The 22,300-nt window shown below is 41.6% G+C and overlaps 1 protein-coding gene across 1 annotated transcript in view; it reads left to right on the forward strand.

The window, feature by feature from the left end:
• Nucleotides 1-22,300, forward strand: part of EHD4 (EH domain containing 4) — an 86,012-nt gene continuing 63,712 nt past the window's right edge. The window contains exon 1 of the mRNA XM_005685523.3: nt 1-366. Within this exon, the coding sequence (XP_005685580.2) occupies nt 134-366 (233 nt within the window). The 5' untranslated portion in view covers nt 1-133. The remainder of the gene's footprint in view (nt 367-22,300) is intronic.

Here is a 22,300-nt window from a genome sequence, read left to right on the forward strand (position 1 = left end):
GCTCGGGCGGCGGCGAGGGCTGTTGGGGCTGCTCAGTGCCAGCTGGGGAGGGTCGAGCCCGGAGTGGAGTCAGAGCCCGGGACCGACACTGAGAGGGCGAGCGCGGGGCACAGACGAGCGGGCCGGCGGCAAGATGTTCAGCTGGTTAGGGCGGCAGGCGGGCGGGCGCGGAGGTACGGGCGCGGACCCGGTGCAGACCGTGACGGGTGGCCTGCGCTCGCTCTACCAGCGCAAGGTGCTGCCGCTGGAGGAGGCGTATCGCTTCCACGAGTTCCACTCGCCGGCGCTGGAGGACGCCGACTTTGAGAACAAGCCCATGATCCTGCTAGTGGGCCAGTACAGCACCGGCAAGACCACCTTCATCAGGTAACCCTCCCCGCCCCCTCCGCCCTCCTGCCTGCACACCTGTCCTCGTCACCTAGGTGGAGGCGTCCTCCTCCCCACGTGCGCGCCTGTTGTTACCAGCCTCCTGCCGGCTTCCTGCAGCGCCCCCTTCTCCTTCGAGGAATCCCCTCTCTGCCGCTTTCTCCAGCATCGGCGCGGCCTCAGGTTCCCCGTCCGAGCGCGGTTCCCCGCTGTCTGAAGCCTTGCCCCGGGACCCGCCGCCGAAGTGAGGGCAGGCTCTCCCTACGCGGCCGAGAGGGTCCTCAGAACCGGCCCCCCGCCCCGTCTCTGCTTACTACGAGCCCTCCTTCCTTGCGTTTGGAAAGGCACTCCTCTGACTGGCTTTATTTTGTCACCCCAGCCTGGGAGCCCCGGGATGGGAGGAAAAGCAAGGCTATAATAAGCACCTTCTTGACGAGCGAGTGAGACCAAGGGCTGGAAATGGGGACAAAGGTGTGGGGTGTCAGAATGGATTATTGAGTCAAGTTGGTAAGTTAAGCCCTAGCACAGTGCCCGGGGTATAACTACTTACTGAATGAAAGAATGGCGACAGTAGAGGGTATTGCCCACGCCCCCTTCCATTGCGGCCCTGCATCCCGCCCCCAACACTGTGTTCAGGGAGACCGAGTAGAGAGGCCGCCTTCGTTCAGCTCGTGCACAGCCTCTCTATCCTGCCATAGGAAGTTAGCTGTGTGTAGCCGCCGAACCAGCCAGCGCCCAGTGGAGCTCAGGGGGAGTGTCATATTACTACTGGTTAGTTTCCATTTCTTAGGTGGGTCATTCCCTTCTCCGTCACCCTTGACAACTGAAAATATTTGTCATGCTTGCCATGTCTCCAAAAGCAAACAATTACTGTGGGTGCCTTGACATCCAAATGATATAGGTCCCTCGGAAGTGGTTTTTAATGGGAAATAATTTACATTGTAACAGATTGCTTTTTGAAGAGGCTATTTTACTTTTAAAGCAGCTGGCATATTAAGACTCTCTTTGGTTAGGAGACTTGTTTTCCTGGGTTAAACTGTGTGTTCATTGAAACAGTGATCATTTTAGGTTTTGGGCAAGGGCTTTGGAAATTGTTTTTTCATCATTGATGATCAACAGGTGTTCAGAAAACTGCATCTATATTTGGATACGTGCCATTTCTATTAAGTAGCGGCCTCTTTTTCTGGGTTCCAGTGACCTATAGTTCCTACAAATATAGTTGTCACTACAGAAAATATGTTCAATCCAAAGCTGCAGCTGCACGATGAGTTAATTCAGCAAAGCAAATAGACTATACTGAAATATAATTCTTGAAAGTAAGTTGAATGTAAAGGAAGATGGGAGAAAATACTTCTAAATTGCTTTATTTGGTGCTTTTTAGTAAGCTGAAAATAGTATTAAATATGTCACCTAAGACACTCAAAATGAACCTAGAAATATTACCTAAACTGATACCTTGAAAGATGTTATAAAATACACTTAAGGGCTCAGTAATACTAACCAATTTAAGTATATAGGCCTATGAAGCATTATGTAGCACAAGAGTGGGAGGTAGACCTTTTGAAATATACAGATAAAGGATAAGAAGGTAAGCATTATTATAATTAAAATAGACTCTGGTGATGGCCTGTTCAGAGCACCCTGAGTAGTTCCTCCCACCTGTCCTTGGCATGAGATTGTGTGATTAGGGAGCCGCTGTTAATACTGTGTCAACCTGGATATTATTTGGTCCTCTCTCTGCTCCCACAGCCTGGATAATAAACAAATCTAAGACAGGAAAACAAACCCACAGAAACATGTATCCATCTTTTTTTCATCTTACTGTTTTTCTGTCTCATCATTTGGGGGAACTTTGTGGAATAGCTAAGCATAGTTTGAAGAAGGATTGGGAATTTGGTGAGACTATCCAAGGATTTCCCAGGTGGCTCAGTGGTAAAGAACTCACCTGCCAAGCCGAAGACACGGGTTCGATCCCTGGGTCACTCCAGTATTCTTACCTGGGAAATCCCGTGGACAGAGGAGCATGGTAAGTTACAGTCCATAGGGTCGCAGAGTCAGACACGACTTAGCGACCAAACAATGACTCCATCCAGTTGAACCACTTCTCAGGAGGCTCTGGAGCCCCCACGTGCAGCGCTACAGTGAGAAAGGAGTCACCCTATCAGGAAGTCACTTGCTCTTGAGACCTTCCCTGGCCTAAGTGACTTGGTTGTTAGGCACCAAACACAAAAGTGGACCTGTGAGGGCGGAAGAAACTCAGGGTATACCAGAAGGTTGGTGAGGCACTGGAGACCTGAGTTTGATTTGAGAGTGGGACTAGGAAGAAACGATTCAGCTTCTGGAAGGAAAGACTCAAACAAAAGGGCAGCTGCCGTCTAGAGTCCTACACTGGTACTGGGGGCCGGAAGTGTTGACCCGGGTGCTGACCATCCTGGAACCTGCCTGCATCTGTGGCTGTCTTTTCTCCGAGGCTGGTCAGTGTCTGGGTATTTTGTTTCTAGCCTGGAAGCACTGGAAGCTCATAACTGGCTATAGGATGCACCTGTCTGCATAGTCAGAGATTCTTATCCACCTGGCTTCCTGCACATCCCCAGAGGTCACTGGTTACACAGAGCCTGCACTAATATAGAGGGAAACTTCTCTCCTCATGAAGTCCCTCAGCAAAGCCTTTGATATACATTCCACCTTTGACGAAACCTTACTCGTCCTTCCTTTGGTCGCATAACCGGGAAGAATTGAGAGCCCCATTGAAACATGGTGAGCCAGGACTTTGACCAAGAGGGTGGTGTTTTAAGTGTGTGCTGTAATTAAAAGATCTCCTAGGGACTTCCCTAGTGGTCCAGTGGTTAAGACTGTGCGCTTCCACTGCAGGGGCCGCGGGTTCCATCTCTGGTCAGGGAACTAAGATCCTGCATGCCATGCAGGGTGGCCAAAAAAACCAAAACCCTCCTAAATAGAGTGGATGGAGAGTCTGAGTGTCACTATGGTAGATGACCATGAGGGGCCCAAATGCAAGGAAGAGGATAGATAGAGTTTTGATGGACTCTCCTCACATGGGTCACAAAGCTGGCCCAGAACTTCAGGAGATGTTTGTCAAAGTCCTTTTGGGGTAGAAGCAGAACAGTCTATTGTCTCACTGACAGTTTTATTTCTTAGAAGACTTGAGGATGCAATGGGAGGAACTGGTGCTGCTCTGCCTCTGGGCAGCAAGAAAGAATTGGCCAGAGAAGGAGAAGAGATGGGCATGGGAAAAGTAGCCAAGTCATGGTAGACTGTTTAGCAGCCAATGAAAGCTGAATATTGGCCTCAGCCAGACTTGGGTCCAAAACCTGAGGAAAACAGATTTCAGAGATTCCCCCAGAAAATCCCTGGGCCCAGATGCTGTGAGTGAAGACATTTCCCTGAGATGTGAATTGAAGTCGCTCAGTCGTGTCCGACTCTTTGTGACCCCATGGACTGTAGCCTATCAGGCTCCTCCGTCCATGGGATTTTCCAGGCAAGAGTGCTGGAGTGGATTGCCATGATGTGAGGTTCACCAAAAATCAGTTCAAGCCACACAATTGCAACTTCTGATTTTTAAGAGCTCCACTTTCTCTCTTCTTCCTACACTCTTGCCCTGTTCTCTCAAAAAAATTTATTCTAATGAGGAAAAAAGAAGGAAGTCACTATAGGTTTTTAAAGGGTCGAGAATAAGACAATAAGGCAAGAAAAAGGGATGGAAGGCATGTAGATTGGAAAGAAGTAAAAACATCTCTATTCACAGAGAACATGATCTTGTATGTAGAAAAATCCTAAGGATTAGGAAAAGCCTTCAAGAACTGTTAAAACAAGGGCAGTAAGTTGTCAGGATACAAGATTATTATACAGGATCAGTTATATTTCTATGCACTAGCAATGAACAATCTGAAAATGAAATTAAGAAAACAATTCCATTTATAATAGTACCTTAAAAATAAAATACTTTAGGAATAAATTTAACAGAAGTAATGCAAAACTGTAAAATTTTGTTGAAAGAAACTAAAGAAAACCTTTAAAAAAAAAAAGGAAAGACATTCCATGTTCATGGGTTGAATAACAATGTTTTTATTTTTTACTTATTTATTTATTGGCTGTGCTGGGTCTTTGATATTGTGTGAGGGCTTTCTCTAGTTGTGGTTTGAGGGCTTCTCACTGCAGTGGCCTCTCATCTGGAAGCATGGGCTCTAGAGCTCACGAGCTTCAGTATTTATGGTGTATGGGCTTAGTGGCCCCACAGCATGTGGAATCTTCCAGTGCCAGAAATCAAACCTGTGTCCCCTGCATTGGCAGGCAGATTCTTAACCACTGGACCTCTAGGGGAGTCCCGACAATATTTTTAGAATGGCAGTAATACTCCAAGTGATCTTCAGAGTCACTGCAATCGCTAGCAAAATCCCAACTGCCTTCTTTGGCGAAATTGACAAGCTGATCCTAAAAAGTCACATGGAATTGTGAGGGGTCCAGAATAGCCAAAAGAATCTTGGGAGAAAAAACAACAATACTCAATTTCTCATACTTCTAATTTCAAAACTCACCACAAAGCTACAGTAAATAGGAGAGCATGACACCAGCATACGGAGAGACCTATCAGTCAGTTGAACAGAATTGAAAATTCAGAAATAAGCCAATACATGCTTGATACATCTGTTTTTACAAGGGTTTTAAGACACTTCAGTGGGGGGAAATATACCTTTCAACAAGTGATAGTGGGACAATGGGATATCCACATTGCAAGAAGAATAGAAAGTGACTTCTAATGGGTACAGGGTTTCCCTTTTGAGTGATAAAAATGTTCTGAAGTTAGATAAAGGTAGTTGTACAACTTTGTGAGGATACTAAAAACCACAGAATTGTGCCCTTTAAAAGGGCAAATTTTATGGTATATGAATATCTCAATAAAATTATGAAACAATTCAGTCTTTCAGTATTAAGCATCCTATGATTTAATTTCCATAAATTCTACAGTTAGTGCCCATCAAGTAAGTTCTGCATTTGTTGCAGTAATTTAAAATGAAAATGGATGCCAGAAAGAAAACACAAAAAAAGTGGAAAGAAGCTAAAAGAAAACCAAGGACAAAAGGAACTAAGGAGTAGATCTAAGAAGCAGTGTACGATAGCCGCCACTGCAATCCCTATTTGTTTTTTTCTTTGTGTGTCCTTGTCAGTGTATAAACGTTCATTCTTCATAATGCTCAGGTGAGTAAAATCACAATGTGATGTTTTCCTATAAAACGCTTGATAAGCAGTTATGTTTTAAAACTTTGAATATTAAATATAGCATTAATAGGGAAAAGGCAGGCAGGGGTTCCATGGACAAGGATGAAAACAAGGTTGGTGGATAGTATGAAGCATCAAGAAGCTGAAGTGAGGGGGCTGAGACAATATGCCCCCTCAGACAAAAAAAAAAAAAAGCCTTTTTAGGTATGATCAGAACAAGAAAAAGAATCAGGAAGCAATAGACTGAAGCCTGGGACTCTTGTTGGAACGTTAACAAAAAGCAGAACTACTCAGCTATTATTTTGCTTCCTCCTTTTCTCTCAAAGAAAGTGCTCCAGAGATGGTAGAAGGGAGCCCAGGCCTGTTTGAGAGGAACTCAAACCAGACGAGGAGCTCTCTCGGGCCTGCCACAGGCAAGACCCAGGAAATACCCAGGTGGATAGATGGATGGCAGGTCCTTGTAGGAAGAGCTTGCAGTTGTGCCCAAAGAAAACTATGTTCTGTGATTTGTAAGAAATAATGAAGAATATGAAGAGTATCAGAAAGTTGGAAGCAGGCAAGTGTTCGGTTTTCCAAAAAGGGAAGAAATAGATTTTAAGGACAAAGCTCTACTCTATTCCTTTGATAAGCTCTAGGTTCAGCTGTTAAAGAGAAGTGAAGCTACTCAGTAGAAGGCAGGCTGGTTCACCCATTGAAAAAGAAACATTCCTCTAGGGAAACACTGGGGGCCCAGTTGGGTGGTTCTTACCCTCATTCAAGTGCTAGACCCCCAAAATCATAGTCTTGTGTGCCAAATACCATGCCTTTTGCAGATCTTTCTGAAATACTGAAGTATTTAATTTTCACTATATAGACTGTATTTACAGTATACAATGTAAGCTCATACCTACACAGCCTAGTATTCCTTTCCTCAAATAGTATTGATGTCAGGGATGGGCCCAGCTATCCCAGACTATGGAAGAGGATCAAGCCCTCAGGGCTCTGGGTGACGAGAGCTGTGACAAAGCACAGGGTGGGGTGGGAGCATAGGAGGGACCCTTCATGCAGGTTTGGAGATTGGAAAAGGCATCCGGGGATACAACTTGGATGAGCAAAAATTTGCAGCCACAAGGGGATAGGGAAGTGAAAGTGAGAAAGTATCCGTGGTGAGGCCCAAGTTTTGTTAACCAGGTGGGTGACTGAGCTGTCCACTGAAGCGAGGAAGAATGGGGCATACTTATGAGTTTAGGTTTAAGCCTGTGCATAAGTGGACGCCCAGGTGTAGAGTCCAAGAAGGGTCGGACATGTGGGTCTGGAATGAAAGGAAGGGGACCTTGTGGAGGTGCTAGGGAAAATATCACCACGGAGATGGAGGTGATGCCAGGGAAGGATGGTGGTTCCGAGCCATCTTAGGACTCTTTTGGTTGCAAGTGACAGCAACTCAACTTAAAAAGCCTTAAGTAAAAAGATACACTTTTTCTCACGAAACTGGTTGGACCAGTGTGCTGGCTTCAGACCCAGCCTGGGACCCCATGCGGTGCCATCAGGACTTGGTCTCTCAGCTCTGCTGTCTTCGCACATTGGCTTCCTTCTCAGGCACTTGCTCATGGGGCGAGCAGACCCTCTCCAATTCCAGACTCACGTTCTGCCAGCTCAGCAACCCCAGTGGGAAAGAAGAGAACCCCTCCACCCATAGTTTGAGCAAGAAGTCTGAAGTTTGAGTTTCATTGGGTCGACTTTGGCCATCTGCCCATCCTTGAGCCAGTCCCTCAAGCTGGGGGGAATGAATATCCATGTCTGGAGTGGGGTGGTCAGCCCCTAAACCTCATGGCCTGATGGTGGGGAGAGGTGGCTCCTCAGAGTACAGCTATCAAAAAGGGGAAATGGATGCTAGACAGGTGAAACAGCAGGTGGTCCCCACAAAAGCCAGGGAAAGAGAGGGGGTGGTCAGCAGCGTCAGCTGCCTCGGGGAAGCAGAACCAGTGGATTAGCCGTCAGAAGCCAGGGTGACCTTGGCAAGAGTCAGTAAGTGGTGCTGATGGAAGCCAGGTGACAGTGGGTTGAAGAATGAGTGGGAGGTGAAGCACCAAATATAGAAAATTCTCAGCAGCTGGGCACTGAGGGTGAGGAACCATGCCCTGGTCACAGGCATTCCGGAGGTTTGGTTGATGATCATGATCCTGCAGAGTTAGAAGTTGATAGAAGGGGTGTGTGGAGGGGGAGCAGCTGGTGGTTCAGAAGCCCAGGAGGAGGCAGGACTTGGAGCAAGGGTTCTGAGGGACGGGGGTGGTGCAGGACAGGTTGAGTGTGGCATTGGTGGCAGCAGTCCCTGCTTGGGGCGATGCGGTCTGTTGGCCTCTTGTCCGCTAATTACATCATCTACCTGACAAAGGGCAGCAGTCCCTGAGGATTGGAAGTGACATCTAGATGCTTACTTCCAAAAGACATTCAAAACACGGTTTTCAAAACCTTGGAGAATTCTGAACTAGAAAGCTGTGGTTCCTGAATCTGTCCAGGGGTCACAGTCACCAGGAGACCTTCTGAAACAGATTCCAGGGACTCATCCCAGACCTTGTGAAGTGGAACCTCTGTGGATCAGACTGAAAAATCTGTTTTTGTTATTATAAACTACCTCTCATGGTGATCTTTAGGCAGCCTCTCCCAAGAAATGTTTGGGAACTATTGCTACATGAATGTTCAGTTGGTGAAATCTATGACACTGAAACCGTCAAGCCTGAGGCTCACTGTGGTGGACCTTCCATGGCATGTGGTCCAAACTCTGTTCACATTTTTAACAGATGACATAGATGAAGACATAGAAGTCATGATTACAAAACTGGGGATTATGCAATAAATACAATTTAATAAACAGCCTTTTTCACTTAAGATGACATAATGAACTGTTTCTTGTGTTATTAAGTCATCTTCAAAAATAGCTAATGTCTGCATCATATTCTATTGTACAGCTTGGAACATTGTTTTTAATTTTTTCCCACTTTTTAAATTGAAGTAGAATTTGTTTACAGTGTTATGTTAATTTCTGCTGTAGAGCAAAGTGATTCAGTTATAACACACATTCTTTTTATATTCCTTTCCATCATGGTTTATCACAGGATACTGAATGTAGTTCTTCATGCTATACAGTAGGACCTTGTTGTCTATCCATTTCAGTGTAATAGCTTACATCTGCTAACCCCAACCTCCCGCTCCATTCCTTCTCCAGCCCCTTCCCCCTTGGCAACCACAAGTCTCTTCTCTATGTCTGTGAGTCTGTTTGTGTTTTGTACATAGATTCATGTGTGTTGTATTTTAGATTCCACATATGATATCATATGGTATTTTTCTTTCTTTGACTTCATATGACCATCTCTAGCTGCATCCATGTTGCTGCAAATGGCATGATTTCATTTTTATGGCTGAGTAGTGTTCCATTCTATATACAGACCACATCCTCTGCTCCATTCATCTATCGATGGACATTTAGGTTGTTAACGTATCTTGGCTATTATGAATAATGCTGCTATGAGCATAGGGGTATGTGTATCTCTCTGAATTATGGTTTTGTCCAGGTATATGCCCAAGGGTGGAATTGCTGGATCATATGATAATTCTATTTTTAGTTTTCTGAGGAACCTTCATACTGTTTTCCAAAGTGGCCATATGAACTTCAGTTTCAGTTCAGTCGCTCAGTCATGTCCGACTCTGTGACCCCATGAACAGTATCACGCCAGGCCTCCCTGTCCATCACCAACTCCCGGAGTTTACCCAAACTCATGTGCATTGAGTCGGTGATGCCATCCAACCATCTCATCCTCTGTCATCCCCTTCACCTCCTGCCCTCAATCTTTCCCAGCCTCAGGGTCTTTTCAAATGAGCCAGCTGTTCACATCAGGTGGCCAAAGTATTGAACTTTCATCTTCAACATCAGTCCTTCCAATGAACACCGGGGACTGATCTCCTTTAGGATGGACTGTTTGGATCTCCTTGCAGTCTTAAAGACTCTCAAGAGTCTTCTCAAAAGCATCAATTCTTCGACCCTCAGCTTTCTTTATAGTCCAACTCTCACATCCATACATGACTACTGGAAAAACCTTAGCCTTGACTAGATGGACCTTTGTTGGCAAAGTAATGTCTCTGTTTTTTAATATGCTGTCTAGGTTGGTCATAACTTTTCTTCCAAGGAGTAAGTGTCTTTTAATTTCATGGCTGCAGCCACCATCTGCAGTGATTTTGGAGCCCAGAAAAATAAAGTCAGCTGCTTTTTCCCCATCTATTTGCCATGAAGTGATGGGACCAGATGCCGTGATCTTCGTTTTCTGAATGTTGAGCTTTAAGTCAACTTTTTCACTCTCCTCTTTCACTTTCATCAAGAGACTCTTTGCAATCTTGATTCCAGCTTGTGCTTCATCCAGCCCAGCATTTCTCATGATGTACTCTTCATATAAGTTAAATAAGCAGGGTGACAATATACAGCCTTGATGTACTCCTTTTCCTATTTGGAACCAGTCTGTTGTTCCATGTCCAGTTCTAACTGTTGCTTCCTGACCTGCATACAGATTTCTCAAGAGGCAGGTCAGGTGGTCTGGTATTCCCATCTCTCAAGAGTTTTCCACAGTTTATTGTGATCCACACAGTCAAAGGCTTTGGCATAGTCAATAAAGCAGAAATAGATGTGTTTCTAGAACGCTCTTGCTTTTTTGATGATCCAGCAGTTGTTGGCAATGTGATCTCTGGTTCCACTGCCTTTTCTAAAACCAGTTTGAACATCAGGAAGTTCACGGTTCACGTATTGCTGAAGCCTGGCTTGGAGAATTTTGAGCATTACTTTACTAGCTTATGAGATGAGTGCAATTGTGCAGTAGTTTGAGCATTCTTTGGCATTGCCTTTCTTTAGGATTGGAATGCAAACTGACCTTTTCCAGTCCTGTAGCCACTGCTGAGTTTTCCAAATTTGCTGACCTATTGAGTGCAGTACTTTCACAGCATCATCTTTCAGGATTTGAAATAGCTCAACTGGAATTCCATCACCTCCACTAGCTTTGTTTGTAGTGATGCTTTCTAAGGCCCACTTGACTTCACATTCCAGGATGTCTGGCTCTAGGTGAGTGATCACACCATCATGGTTATCTGGGTCATAAAGATCTTTTTTGTATAGGTCTTCTGTGTATTTTTGCCACCTCTTCTTAATATCTTCTGCTTCTGTTAGGTCCATACCATTTCTGTCCTTTATCAAACCCATCTTTGCATGAAATATTCCCTTGGTATCTCTAATTTTCTTTTTTTTTTTTTTTCTTCTATTGGGGCTGTTGGGAGAAGTTTCAGGGACTCCCTCCGCACCCCGGCGGTGTCACCACTTTCTCAGCCCCTCTCGCTACTGAAGCCTCTATTTTCTTGAAGAGATCTCTAGTCCTTCCCATTCTATTGTTTTCCTCTATTTCTTTGCACTGATCACTGAGGAAGGCTTTCTTATCTCTCCTTGCTGTACTTTGAACTCTACATTCAAAATGGTATATCTTTCCTTTTCTCCTTTGCTTTTCTCTTTTCTTGTTTTCATAGCTATCCCACTAATAGTATTTATATTCCCTCCAGCATTTATTTGTAGACAGCATTTATTTTTAATGATGGACATTTTAACTGGTGTGAGGTGGTACCTCCTTGCGGTTTTAATTTCCTTTTCTCTAAGAGTTAGCGATGTTGAGCATATTTTCATGTGCCCACTGGCCATTTGTTTGTTTTCTTAGGAGAAATATCTAGTTTTTAATTGGGTTGGGTATTTTGTTGTTGTTGAGTTGTATGAGCTGTTTGTATATTTTGGAGATTAAGCCCTTGTCAGTCACATTATTTGCAAATATTTTTTCCCGTTCCATAGGTTGTCTTTACATATTTTTTGTTCATTTGTTTGTTTTTGTTTTTAATGGTTTCCTTTGCTCTGCAAATCTCGTAAGTTTGATTAGGTCCCACTTGTTTATTTTTGTTATTATTTCTATTGCCTAAGAAAACATTGGTCTGAATTATGTCAGAAACTGGTTTGCCTATACCCACTTCTAGGAGTTTTATGACATCATGTCTTATGTTTAGATCTTTAAGCCATTTTTAGTTTATTTCTGTGCATGTTGTAAATCAGCTTCATTGATTTACATGCATCTGTCCAACTTTCCCAGCACCACTTCCTGAAGAGACTTTTCCCCGTTTTATATTCTTACCTCTTTTGTGAGAGATTAATTGCCTGTAGGTGTGTGGGTTTATTTTTGTGCTCTCTGATCTGTCCCATTGATCCATATGGCTGTTTTTGTACCAAACCACAGTGTTTTGATTACTGTAGCTTTGTAGTATTGTCTGGGCCTTTTATGATGCCATGGGGGGCTTCCCAGGTGGCTCAGTGGTAAAGAATCTTCCTGCCAAGCAGGAGACACAGGTTCAATCCCTGGGTCAGGAAGATCCCCTGGAGAAAGAAATGGCAACCCACTCTAGTATTCTTGCCTGGGAAATCCCATGGACAGGGGAGCCTGGTGGGCTCAGGTCCATGGGGTCACAAAAGAGTCAGGCACAACTTTGCAACTAAACAACAAGAACAACAAATACATTTTGGGATTATTTGTTCTAGTTCTATGAAAAATCTCATGGGTAATTTGATATGGATTGTATTAAATCTGTAGATTGCTTTGGGTAGTATGGCCATTTTAACAATGCTAATTCTTCTAAGAGCATGATACTATCTTTCCATTTCTTTGAATCCTCTTTAATTTCTTGTATTAATGTTTTATAGTTCTCAACATATAATTCTTTCGCCTGTTTAGTCAGGTTTATTCCTAGGTGTGTATGTGTGTGTATATATATGTATATATATGCATACTTCTTTTCTGATATGTCATTGTTACTGTAAAGAAATGCAGTCAATTTCTGAATGCTAATCTTTTATCCTGCTACTTTGCTGAATTCACTTATTAGAGCAGTAATTTTTGTGTAGAGTCCTTAGGACTTTCTATATATAATATCATGTCATCTGCTTATAGTGACAATTTTACCTCCTCTTCCAATTTGGATACGTTTTCTTTCTTTTTCTTATCTGATTGCTGTGGCTAGGACTGCCAGTACTATGTTGAATAGACATGAAAGTGGGCATACTTGTCTTGTTCCAGATTTTATTGGAAAGGTTCTTAGCTTGTTACCATTGAGTATCATATTGGTTTTAAGTTTATCATAAATGGCTTTTATTATGTTGAGGTGTAGTCCCTCTTTACCCACTTTGGTGAGAGTTTTTATCATGAATTGATGTTGAATTTGTGAAAAACAATTTGTCAAATGCTTTTTCTGCATATATTGAGATGATCATGTGGTTTTTTACTTTTATAATGTGATGTATTACATTGATTGATTTGTGTATGTTGAACCATTCTTGTGAACTTGGGATCAATCCTACTTGGTCATGTTGGACCATGTTGGTATTGTTGGATTCTATTTGCTAGTATTTTGTTGAGAATTTTTTCATCTATGTTCATCAAAGACCTTGGCCTGTAATTTTCTTTTTTGGTGGTATCTTTGTCTGATTTTATGGGTGTTATGGCTACATAGAATGTCTTTGTGAGTGTTCTCTAGTCTTCAGTGTTTGGGAAGAGCTTGAGAAGAATCACTAAGCTCTTTATTTGGTAGAACTCGCTTGTGAAGCTGTCTGGTCTTGGACTTTTGTAGCGAGTTTGTTTTAGAGTCTATTTGGTCTATTTAAATTATCTGTTTCTTCTTGATTGGGTTTTGGTGGGCTGTATGTTTCTATAAAATTGTCCATTTCTTCTGGGTTATCAAATTTGTTGGCATATAATTGTTCATAATATTCTCTTATGCTTTTTGTATTTCTGTGGTATTGGTTGAGATTTCTCCTTTTTCATTTTTTATTTTATTTGGGTTCTCTCTCTCTTCTTGGTGAGTCTGGCCAGAGACTTGTCAATTTTGTTTACCCTTTTTGATTTATTGATTTTTTTTCTGTTCTTTTTTTAATTTCTATTTTATTTTTTCCTCCCCATTGTTTATTATTTCCTCTTCTGCTAACTTTAGGTTTTGTTTGTTCTTTTTTGTCTGGTTCTTGTTAAGTTGTTTAATTGAGATTTTCGAAGAAAGCCTATATTGCTATGAACTTCCCTCTAAGAACTGCTTTTGCAGCATCCCATCGATTTTGTGTAGCTGTGTTTTGTCATTTGTCTCAAGATATTTTTTAATTTCCTTTTTGATTTCTTTGTTGACCCCTTGTTTTCTTAGTAGCATGTTGTTTAGTCTCCATGTAATTGTTTTTTTCTTATTTTCCCTTGGTTGGTTTCTAGTTCACGTTGTTGTGGTCAAAGAAGATGCTTGAAATAATTTCTGTACTCTTAATTATTTGTGGTTAGTTTTGTGCCTTAGTATGTGGTCAGTCCTGGAGAATGTTCCATGTGCACTTGAAAAGAATGTGTATTGTGTTTGTGGGGAGATATAATGTCCTAAAAATATGTTTAGTCTAACTTCTACTGTATCATTTAGAATCTCTTGCTTTATTGCTTTTCTGTCTAGAAGATCTGTCCATTGATGTGAGTGGGGTGTTAAAGTCTACTATTATTGTATTCTTATCAATTTCTCCCTTTGTGTCTGTTAGTATTTGTTTCATATATTTGAGTGCTCCTATATTAAGTGCATATATATTAATAAGTGTAAAATCCTCTTCTTGTATTGATCCTGTTATCATTATATAGTCTTTCTTAATCTTTCTTTATAGTCTTAGCTTTAAAGTCTATTTTGTCTGATAATAGTATTGTAACTCCTGCTTTCTTGTCATTTCTGTTTGCATGAAATATCTTTTCCCATCCTGTCACTTTAAACCTGTGTGTCCTTTGTCCGAAGGTAGGTCTCTTGTAGGCAGCGTTTGTAGGCCCTTGTTTTTTTTCATTTAGTCTACCATTCTGTGTCTTTTGATTGGAGCATTCAGTTCATTGGCATTTAAGGTAATTGATGCATATGTATTAATTCTCATTTTTAAACCTTGTTTCACAGTTGATTTTTTGTTTCTTCTTTGTTCCTTTCTTTTCTTTTCTTTTTGTGGTTTGATTCCCTTTTATGCTTCTGTTCTCTTTAATTTTTGTGAATCTATTTTATATTTTTGATTTGTGGTTGTCCTGTTTATCAAGTATATTAACCCTTTCCTTTATCTGCTTGTTTTAGATTGATAGTCATATAAGCTCAAACACATTCTGAAAAGAAAATCTGTTTTCTCTTTTTCTCCTACCACACATTTTATGATGTTGATCCCCTTTATTACATCTTCATGTCTATCTTTTTGCTATTACTTGTGTTTATCATTGCTTCTACAAATAGGTTTTTTTTTCTTTTTGATCTGAATACTGGCTAATTTAAGTGATTTACTTTCCAATTGTGATTTCCCCCTTCCTGTATCTTTCTGCTTTTCTTCTCTAAAGACCTTCCAATATTTCTTTTAGGACAGTTTTAGTATTGCTGTATTCTTTTAGTTTTTGCTTGTCTGGGAAATTCTTTATTTCTCCTCCTATTCTAAATTATAATCTTGCTGGGTAGAGTATTCTAGGTTGCAGGTTTTTCCCTTTCAAGACTTTGAATATATTTTTCCACTTTCTGGCCTGCAGTGTTTCTGTAGAGAAATCAGCTGATAGCCTTATGGGGGTTCCCTTGTAATTAACCTTTTTTTCTCTCTTGCTGCCTTTAGAATCCTCTATCTTTAATTTTTGCCATTGTTAATATAATATGTTTTAGTCTAGGTCTGTTTGGGTTTGTCTTATTTGGGACCTCTGTGCTTTCTGTAGCTGGACATCTGTTTCCTTCTTTAGGTTTGGGAAGTTTTCAGCCATGATTTCTTCAAATACATTTTCAATCTCCCTTTCTCTTTCTCCTCCTTCTAAATTCCTATTATGTGCAGAATAGCCCACTTTATGTTATCCCATAGGTCTCTTATAGTGCTTTCATTTTTTTTTCCATTTGGCTTTCTGTCTGCTGTTTTGATTGAGTAATTTTCGTTATTCTATCTTCCAGATCACTTATTTGATCTTCTGCATTATTCATTCCTCTGTTCAGTGCCTTTAGCTCAGCTTTTGTCTCAGAAAATTAATTATCTAATTGTTCTTGTCATCTCCTTATAGTTTCTAGGTCCTTTTTACGGCAATCGTCATTTCTTAATTCCTTAAGAAATTTAAGGATAGCTTAATTCCTTCAGTATTTTCGTTACTTCTTTTTTGAACCCAGTATTTATTAGACTGAAGAAGTCTGCTTTATTGTGTGTTCCTACAGGGGAGTTCTCCTGGTCTTTAAAAACTTATTGACCAGAGACATACTACTATGTCTTTTGTTACCCAAACATCATTGACCAGAGACATACTACTATGTCTTTTGTTACCCGAACATCATTGACCAGAGATGTTTCAGCGTTCACTTACATAACAAATCCCTGGCCACAGGCATTAGTTTTTGGGAAGATCCTCTGGTCAGTAATGTATTAACTGGAAGTGGTTCCTCTGCCTCTTCATTGTGCTTATATTTCTCTTACTCCATGAGTTTAGGAGAAACAGTTATCTTCTGTAGTCTTGGAGGGCTATTTATATGAGGGAGTATCCCTGCATAACTTGTGTGGGTTTTAATATATTTTTGGTGTGAGGACTGTTTTTGGTTTGGATGCTTGCCTTGCTTTTCCTCGGCATGTGCTGGCTGTTATCCCCTTGATAGGGTGTGTAGATGCAGATGCGGGCCCTCCTCATGGAAGCATGTTTGATTCCAGTAGACTTCCTTTCCCTTTTTTCTCCTTTCCCTTTCTTCCGCCCTCCTTCCAGAGCAGGATGGAAGGTGGAGAGGAATAGCTCCAGATTATGGCATGGACTAGACATCAGCGTGCCTTCAGCACATCCCAACCCCAAGGAATTCAAATTCCACTCACAGCTGGAAAAATAGAGTTGTGAAAGGCTTTACCCAGCAAATTCCAGATTCTTGGTCCAACAGGCCATTCCAATTTCTTGCTCCACACTCTTAGTAGGTAGATTGGTTACAAGGATGATGTCATCTGAACAAGCAGTCTTGGTAATAATATGTCAATGCTTTAATTAAGGGAAAGACAAAAATGAAACAAAAACTTAGGTTTCAGACTTAAGGAAGACATAGGGTTTTAAAATGAAAGTAAGTCTGGCCTGGCTTAGTTTTTCAGTAACTCAAAGAAAATTAAATATTTAAAGTTATCTTGTAATAACCTTTCCTGAAGGATTAAGTGCCATAAAAAAAGTTGAGTGCTGAAGAATTGATGCTTTTGAACTGTGGTGTTGGAGAAGACTCTTGAGAGTCCCTTGGACTGCAAGGAGACCCAACCAGTCCATCCTGAAGGAAATTAGTCCTGGATATTTGTTGGAAGGGCTAGTGCTGAAGCTGAAGCTCCAATACTCTGGCCACCTGATGTGAAGAACTGGCTCACTGGAAAAAACCCTGATGCTGGGAAAGATTGAAGGCAGGAGGAAAAGTGGATTACAGAGGATGAAATGGTTGGATGATATCACCAACTCAATGAGTTTGAGCAAGCTCTCAGAGTTGGTGATGGACAGGGAAGCCTGGCGTGCTGCAGTCAATGGGGTTGCAAAGAGTCAGACGCAACTGAGTGACTGAACTGAGCTTAATGAAGTATGAAAGTGAAGTCGCTCAGTTGTGTCCGACTCTTTGCGACCCCATGGACTGTAGCCCACCAGGCTCCTCCATCCATGGAATTCTCTGGGCAAGAATACTGGAGTGGGTTGCCATTTCCTTCTCCAGGGGATCTTCCTGACCCAGGGATCAAACCCAGGTCGCATTGCAGGCAGACACTTTAACCTCTGAGCCACCAGGGAAGCCCAGTATAATATGTAAAAATACTAAATGACTATGCTGTACACATGAAACTAATATAATGTTATAAATCAGCTATACTTCAATAAAAATACATAAATAGGCTAAAATTGTTTTGGGGAAAGACCCTAATGTTGGGAAAGATTGAGGGCAGGAGAAGGTGGCGACAGAGGATGAGATAGTTGGATGGCATCATTGATACAATGGACCTGAATTTGAGCGAACTCCCGGAGGTAGTGAAGGACTGGGAAGCCTAACATGCTGTAGTCCATGAGGTTGCAGAGAGTTGGACATGACTTAGAAACTGAACAACAACAAAAATTTTTTAAGTGGATATTTGCCCAGAGATATTTATCTCAGCTTTATTTATTTGAAGTATAGTTAATTTACAATGTTGTTACTTTCTAGTGTATAGCAAAATGATTCCAATATATATATGTGTATGTATACATGTTCAGTTGCATCTGACTCTTTGTGACCCCATAGTCTGCAGCCCTCAAGGCTTCTCTGTCCGTGGAAATTTCCAGGCAAGAATACTGAAGTGGGTTGCCATTTCCTTCTCTAGGGCATCTTCTCAGCCAAAGGATCAAACCTGCATCTCCTGCATTGGCAGGAGGTTTCTTTACCACTGAGCCTCCTGGGAAGACCTTATGTGTGTGTGTGTGTGTGTGTGTGTGTGTGTGTGTGTGTGAGCGCACATGTGCACATGCAAATTCTTTTTAAGATTCTTTTCCATTATATGTTTTTATAGGCCATTGACTATAGTTATCTGTGCTATACTATAGCACTTGTAGTTTATGTATTTATATATAGCAATATGTATCTGTTAATCCCAAGCTCCTAATTTACCCTCCCCCCTACCCTTTCCTTTTTGGTAACCGTAAGTTTGTTTTCTATCAACATTATTTCTAATAGCAAGAAATGGGAAGTTGTTTCAATACACAACTATAAGGAAATGGCAAACTAAATTGATACATACTCACTTCAGAATAGTATGCAGCCATTAAAAATTTTTTCTTCCAATTTTTAATGGCATGAGGAATAATTCATGGTAAAAAGTCTAGATGCAAAGTTGTTTAAATGCTTTGATCTCAATTTTATAATGAAAAAATAATACTTGCATAAAATTATGGGATGGAAATATGTCAACATGTTAAGAATTAATCATTATCCTATATTAATGTTCTCTGCAAGCTGCTTAGCTTGTCATAAACACGGTTTTTTTCTTCTATAAGCTAGGGTTAAAAATACCTCCTCCAGCAACAATGAGGCTGAAGTGATAAAGCCTATGTGTAAATTGCCTTATAAACTGTATGACATAATTTCATCCATTGTTTGGTGGTATCTGTAAGCAGTGGTGATGGTAGAACTCATTGCTAGGAAATAATTATATATTCTTTACCATTTTAATAAGAGTTTTATGATAGTAAATGTTTGATTCTTCTCCCATTTCCATTTCTTGGTATTAAACATGAAGATAGACAAAGAAAATTGCTTTAAAAGCATCATTTCCAGATTCAGGACAAATCAGAGTTGAAAGACAAACTTTTTCTTTTCGGTCTCTCTCCTAGTGAAATGGTGGATCAGGTATTATCAATAGAAAATACACTGTGTAAAACCCTCCAACATGTTAAAAATCGTTATCCTTTTTAACTTAACAGACCTGGATTTAAAAATCAGGAAATAAAACTTTCTCTGCTGAACTCAAAAGCTGTACTTCATATATGGTTTAAAACCTTAGTAATACTGAAAGAAACAATTGTTGGAGTTAAATGCACTTTTGAAAAATGTCCCAGATACAGCAATGAATTGAACCTCAAAACTCTCTGCACAGATGCCGATGTATGCACAAATATTTTAAAATCTTGTTTAGCATGACACAGGCCATTTCTCTAGAATTTGGCTTGAGAATGAAAATATAATGCTCATGGGACTTCCTTGGTGGTCCAGTGGCCAAGACTCTAAGCTCCCAATTCAGGGGACCCAGGTTCAATCCCTGATCAGAGAACTAGATCCTATGTGCTGCAACTCAGATCCAGTGTAGCCAAATAAACAAGTAAATAATATCAATAATAATGTTCATAAAACACCCCAAATATATGTGCCTTGTTGCTTTTACTTACTCAATGATTAAATACCAACTAAAAAGTCTTAGATTTGTATATTTGTTATGATTCACAGAACCCTTTCCTACAAATGTGCCTGTTGGATACTGCTAGCCTCTCAAGTCTGATTTAGGACAGGTAGTGCTCTCATAGGACCAAGAAGAAATCCTAGGTTCTAATCAATTATTTAATCTATTTGAGCCTTTGTTTCCTCATCTGTGAAATGGAGGTGGACATAAAAATAGTATCTACCCCATAAAGAACTTACAGTGAAATAGGTTACATTCATATAAAGACTTTAGTACATAACAAGCTCTCAAACATGAGGTGTTATTACTAAAATAATGAATGCCTTTTCCACTATTCCAAGCCCAAGTGTTTCAGACAAAACCCAGACAGAATGCATGGGTGAATACTCAGGGGAGATGGAGTTTGTGGTTTGAATTTTGGGTATCTGTCATTGAATAATGTGCCTTTTCTAGTTTATTTGCTTATTTTTTAGTTATTCTTAAGCCCATCTTTGAGAAGATGGTGCTTGGAGATGTTGAAGGACTTTTTATTGTTTTGAAGATGTTTTTCTTTCCCGTGTCACAAATGACAATTTTTTCTATAAAGTCAAAGAGAAATTGTCAAACCTCAGCAATGGAAAAAGAAAGACACTGTCTACCTATATCCTTGCATGAAAGCTGCTCCTTGACATAGGCTGAGCAGGGTGCCAGGAGCCAGTTGGATGAGGCTGAACCATGGCCCTCAGCAGACAGACAAAGTGATGTCAGGTCCCCTGCCTGTCTTCCCCGCCACCCCTTCTATCAGCTGCTTGGAATCCAAATGTCTGTCTGGTTTTTCGTTGATGACTTGGCTAGAGAGTCTTGGAGCAGTTACTGCTAGAGCTGGCAGCCCTCTTTGAGAACACAGGAAAAGGAGAGCGAGGTGGAAATGGGGACAAAACCCAGCCCAGCACACAGGATGCCCATGCAGGGGGCTGCGGTAGAGTCTTTTCTGTAGTCTTCCTGTGGCCTCTTGTTCCTTTGAATTCTTGCTATGGCAGAAAGCACCACAAAGCCCCTGAAACTTGTAGCTTGGGAATGCCTCTGAGGTGTCCAAAGAAAAGAAGTGTCACAGTTTTCCAGCCTTGTGCGTGTGGCTGGATGGGTAACCTGTTTCGGTGCATCACACCTCAGGATCTGCTCAAATTTTTCCTTTCAGTGCTGCTGGGTTTGAACCTCATCTCTTCATTCTCGCTTTATTCATGTACTATAGTACTATAGTATTTACTACTGAAAAAAAGCCATGTGTAAGTGGACCTGTGCAGTTCAAACCCATGTTATTCAAGGGTTGACTGTACTTCATAAATGCTGGATGCTATTTTCTGATTTTTTTTGCATTTATTCTAAATTTATGGGATGTCTTTAAAGGATGTGTCTATTCTGGTGCTCCGCAAGTTCACAGAAATGTTGAAACTTTGATGTTAAAAAAAATTGATCAATGAAACATTTCAAGTACCACCTGCTGAGAGTACTAAACAATTTCAGTTTTGTTTACAAAGAAAACATGAGTCTAAAGAGTGACTTAATTTCTTATTCTTAGAAAAATGGCAGGATGGTGTTGGATGTTTGGTAGTTCCCTTCTTTCCCTCTATCCCTGGGGATAAAATCATAGGTTCTGGACCTCAATTTGATCAGTCAAGACATTTTAGAAATGAAATGATTTAGGACCAAGTAGACTGTGGGTTGTAGGAATGGAGAGCTGGAAAATGTTGTACAGGTTTCTGCCCTTAAGCCTCCTCCCAGGGTGAAGGGTCATCTCCCTGGCAGGGTAGGGACACAGCTCTGTCACCTCAAGCAAGGATTCTTTTCCACTGTCCCCATCCCTGGTCCCCATTCACTGTCCCTGCCAAGTGTCCTCTGAAGGTGTTGTGTTTCTATTTGTTGCTTGATAATGAGTAAAAAGTATTCCAAAACCTCCCTCCTTTATGTTCTCCCTGGTTGCAAAGGAAGGAGGGAGTGGTCCCCCCCTCACCCCCCACCCAGCCCCCGCCATTCCATATATGATAAACACACCTAAGTGTGTTCCTCCATCATGGAAGGGGAGTCTTGGTGGGGAGGAAGGGAGGGGCTCTGTGTGGCTGCCGCTGAATGTTATGCCTATGGGGGTGGTGAGGAACCATGCTGGGACACAGCCATTTCCCACAGAAAGAGCGCTTTCCCCACCACTCTACCTCTGGCTCCCTTGCCCCACCCCAGCCATGTCAGTCTAGCACAGGGATCCCCAACCTCCCATATCTAATGCCTCATGATCTGAGGTGGAGCTAATGTACTAATAATAGAAATAAAATGTACTATAAATGTAATGCACTTGAATCATCCCCAAACCATCCCCCCTCCCCACCACCTTCCATGGAAAAATTGTCTTCCATGAAATTGCTTCCTGGTGCCAAAAAGGTAGGAGGCTGCTGCTGTAGCGCAGCAATTTGTCTCCTCGGCCCCTGAACGAGGCCCCTCAATGGCACCTGCCAAGGCCACTGTATACGGGTTAACTGCATGCGGGCGCCTGGGCAACAGGATATGTGAGGGTAAAATCCAGCTTAGAGTTCTGCTCACTAAGCTGTGAGCTGTGGTGCAGGGCTGGGTCTGCTTGAAGGAAGGGGCATCTTTTTCCAAATTGCACAGAGTGCTAGGGCTGGCCCTGGTGATACCTAATCCGAGCCCTCCTCTTATCAGCCTCTGGGTTGCTACTGAATTCTATAGAGATTGTCTTCCATGATTACC

The sequence above is a fragment of the Capra hircus genome, chromosome 10 (genome assembly GCF_001704415.2).
Source record: "Capra hircus breed San Clemente chromosome 10, ASM170441v1, whole genome shotgun sequence".
NCBI lineage: Eukaryota > Metazoa > Chordata > Mammalia > Artiodactyla > Bovidae > Capra > Capra hircus.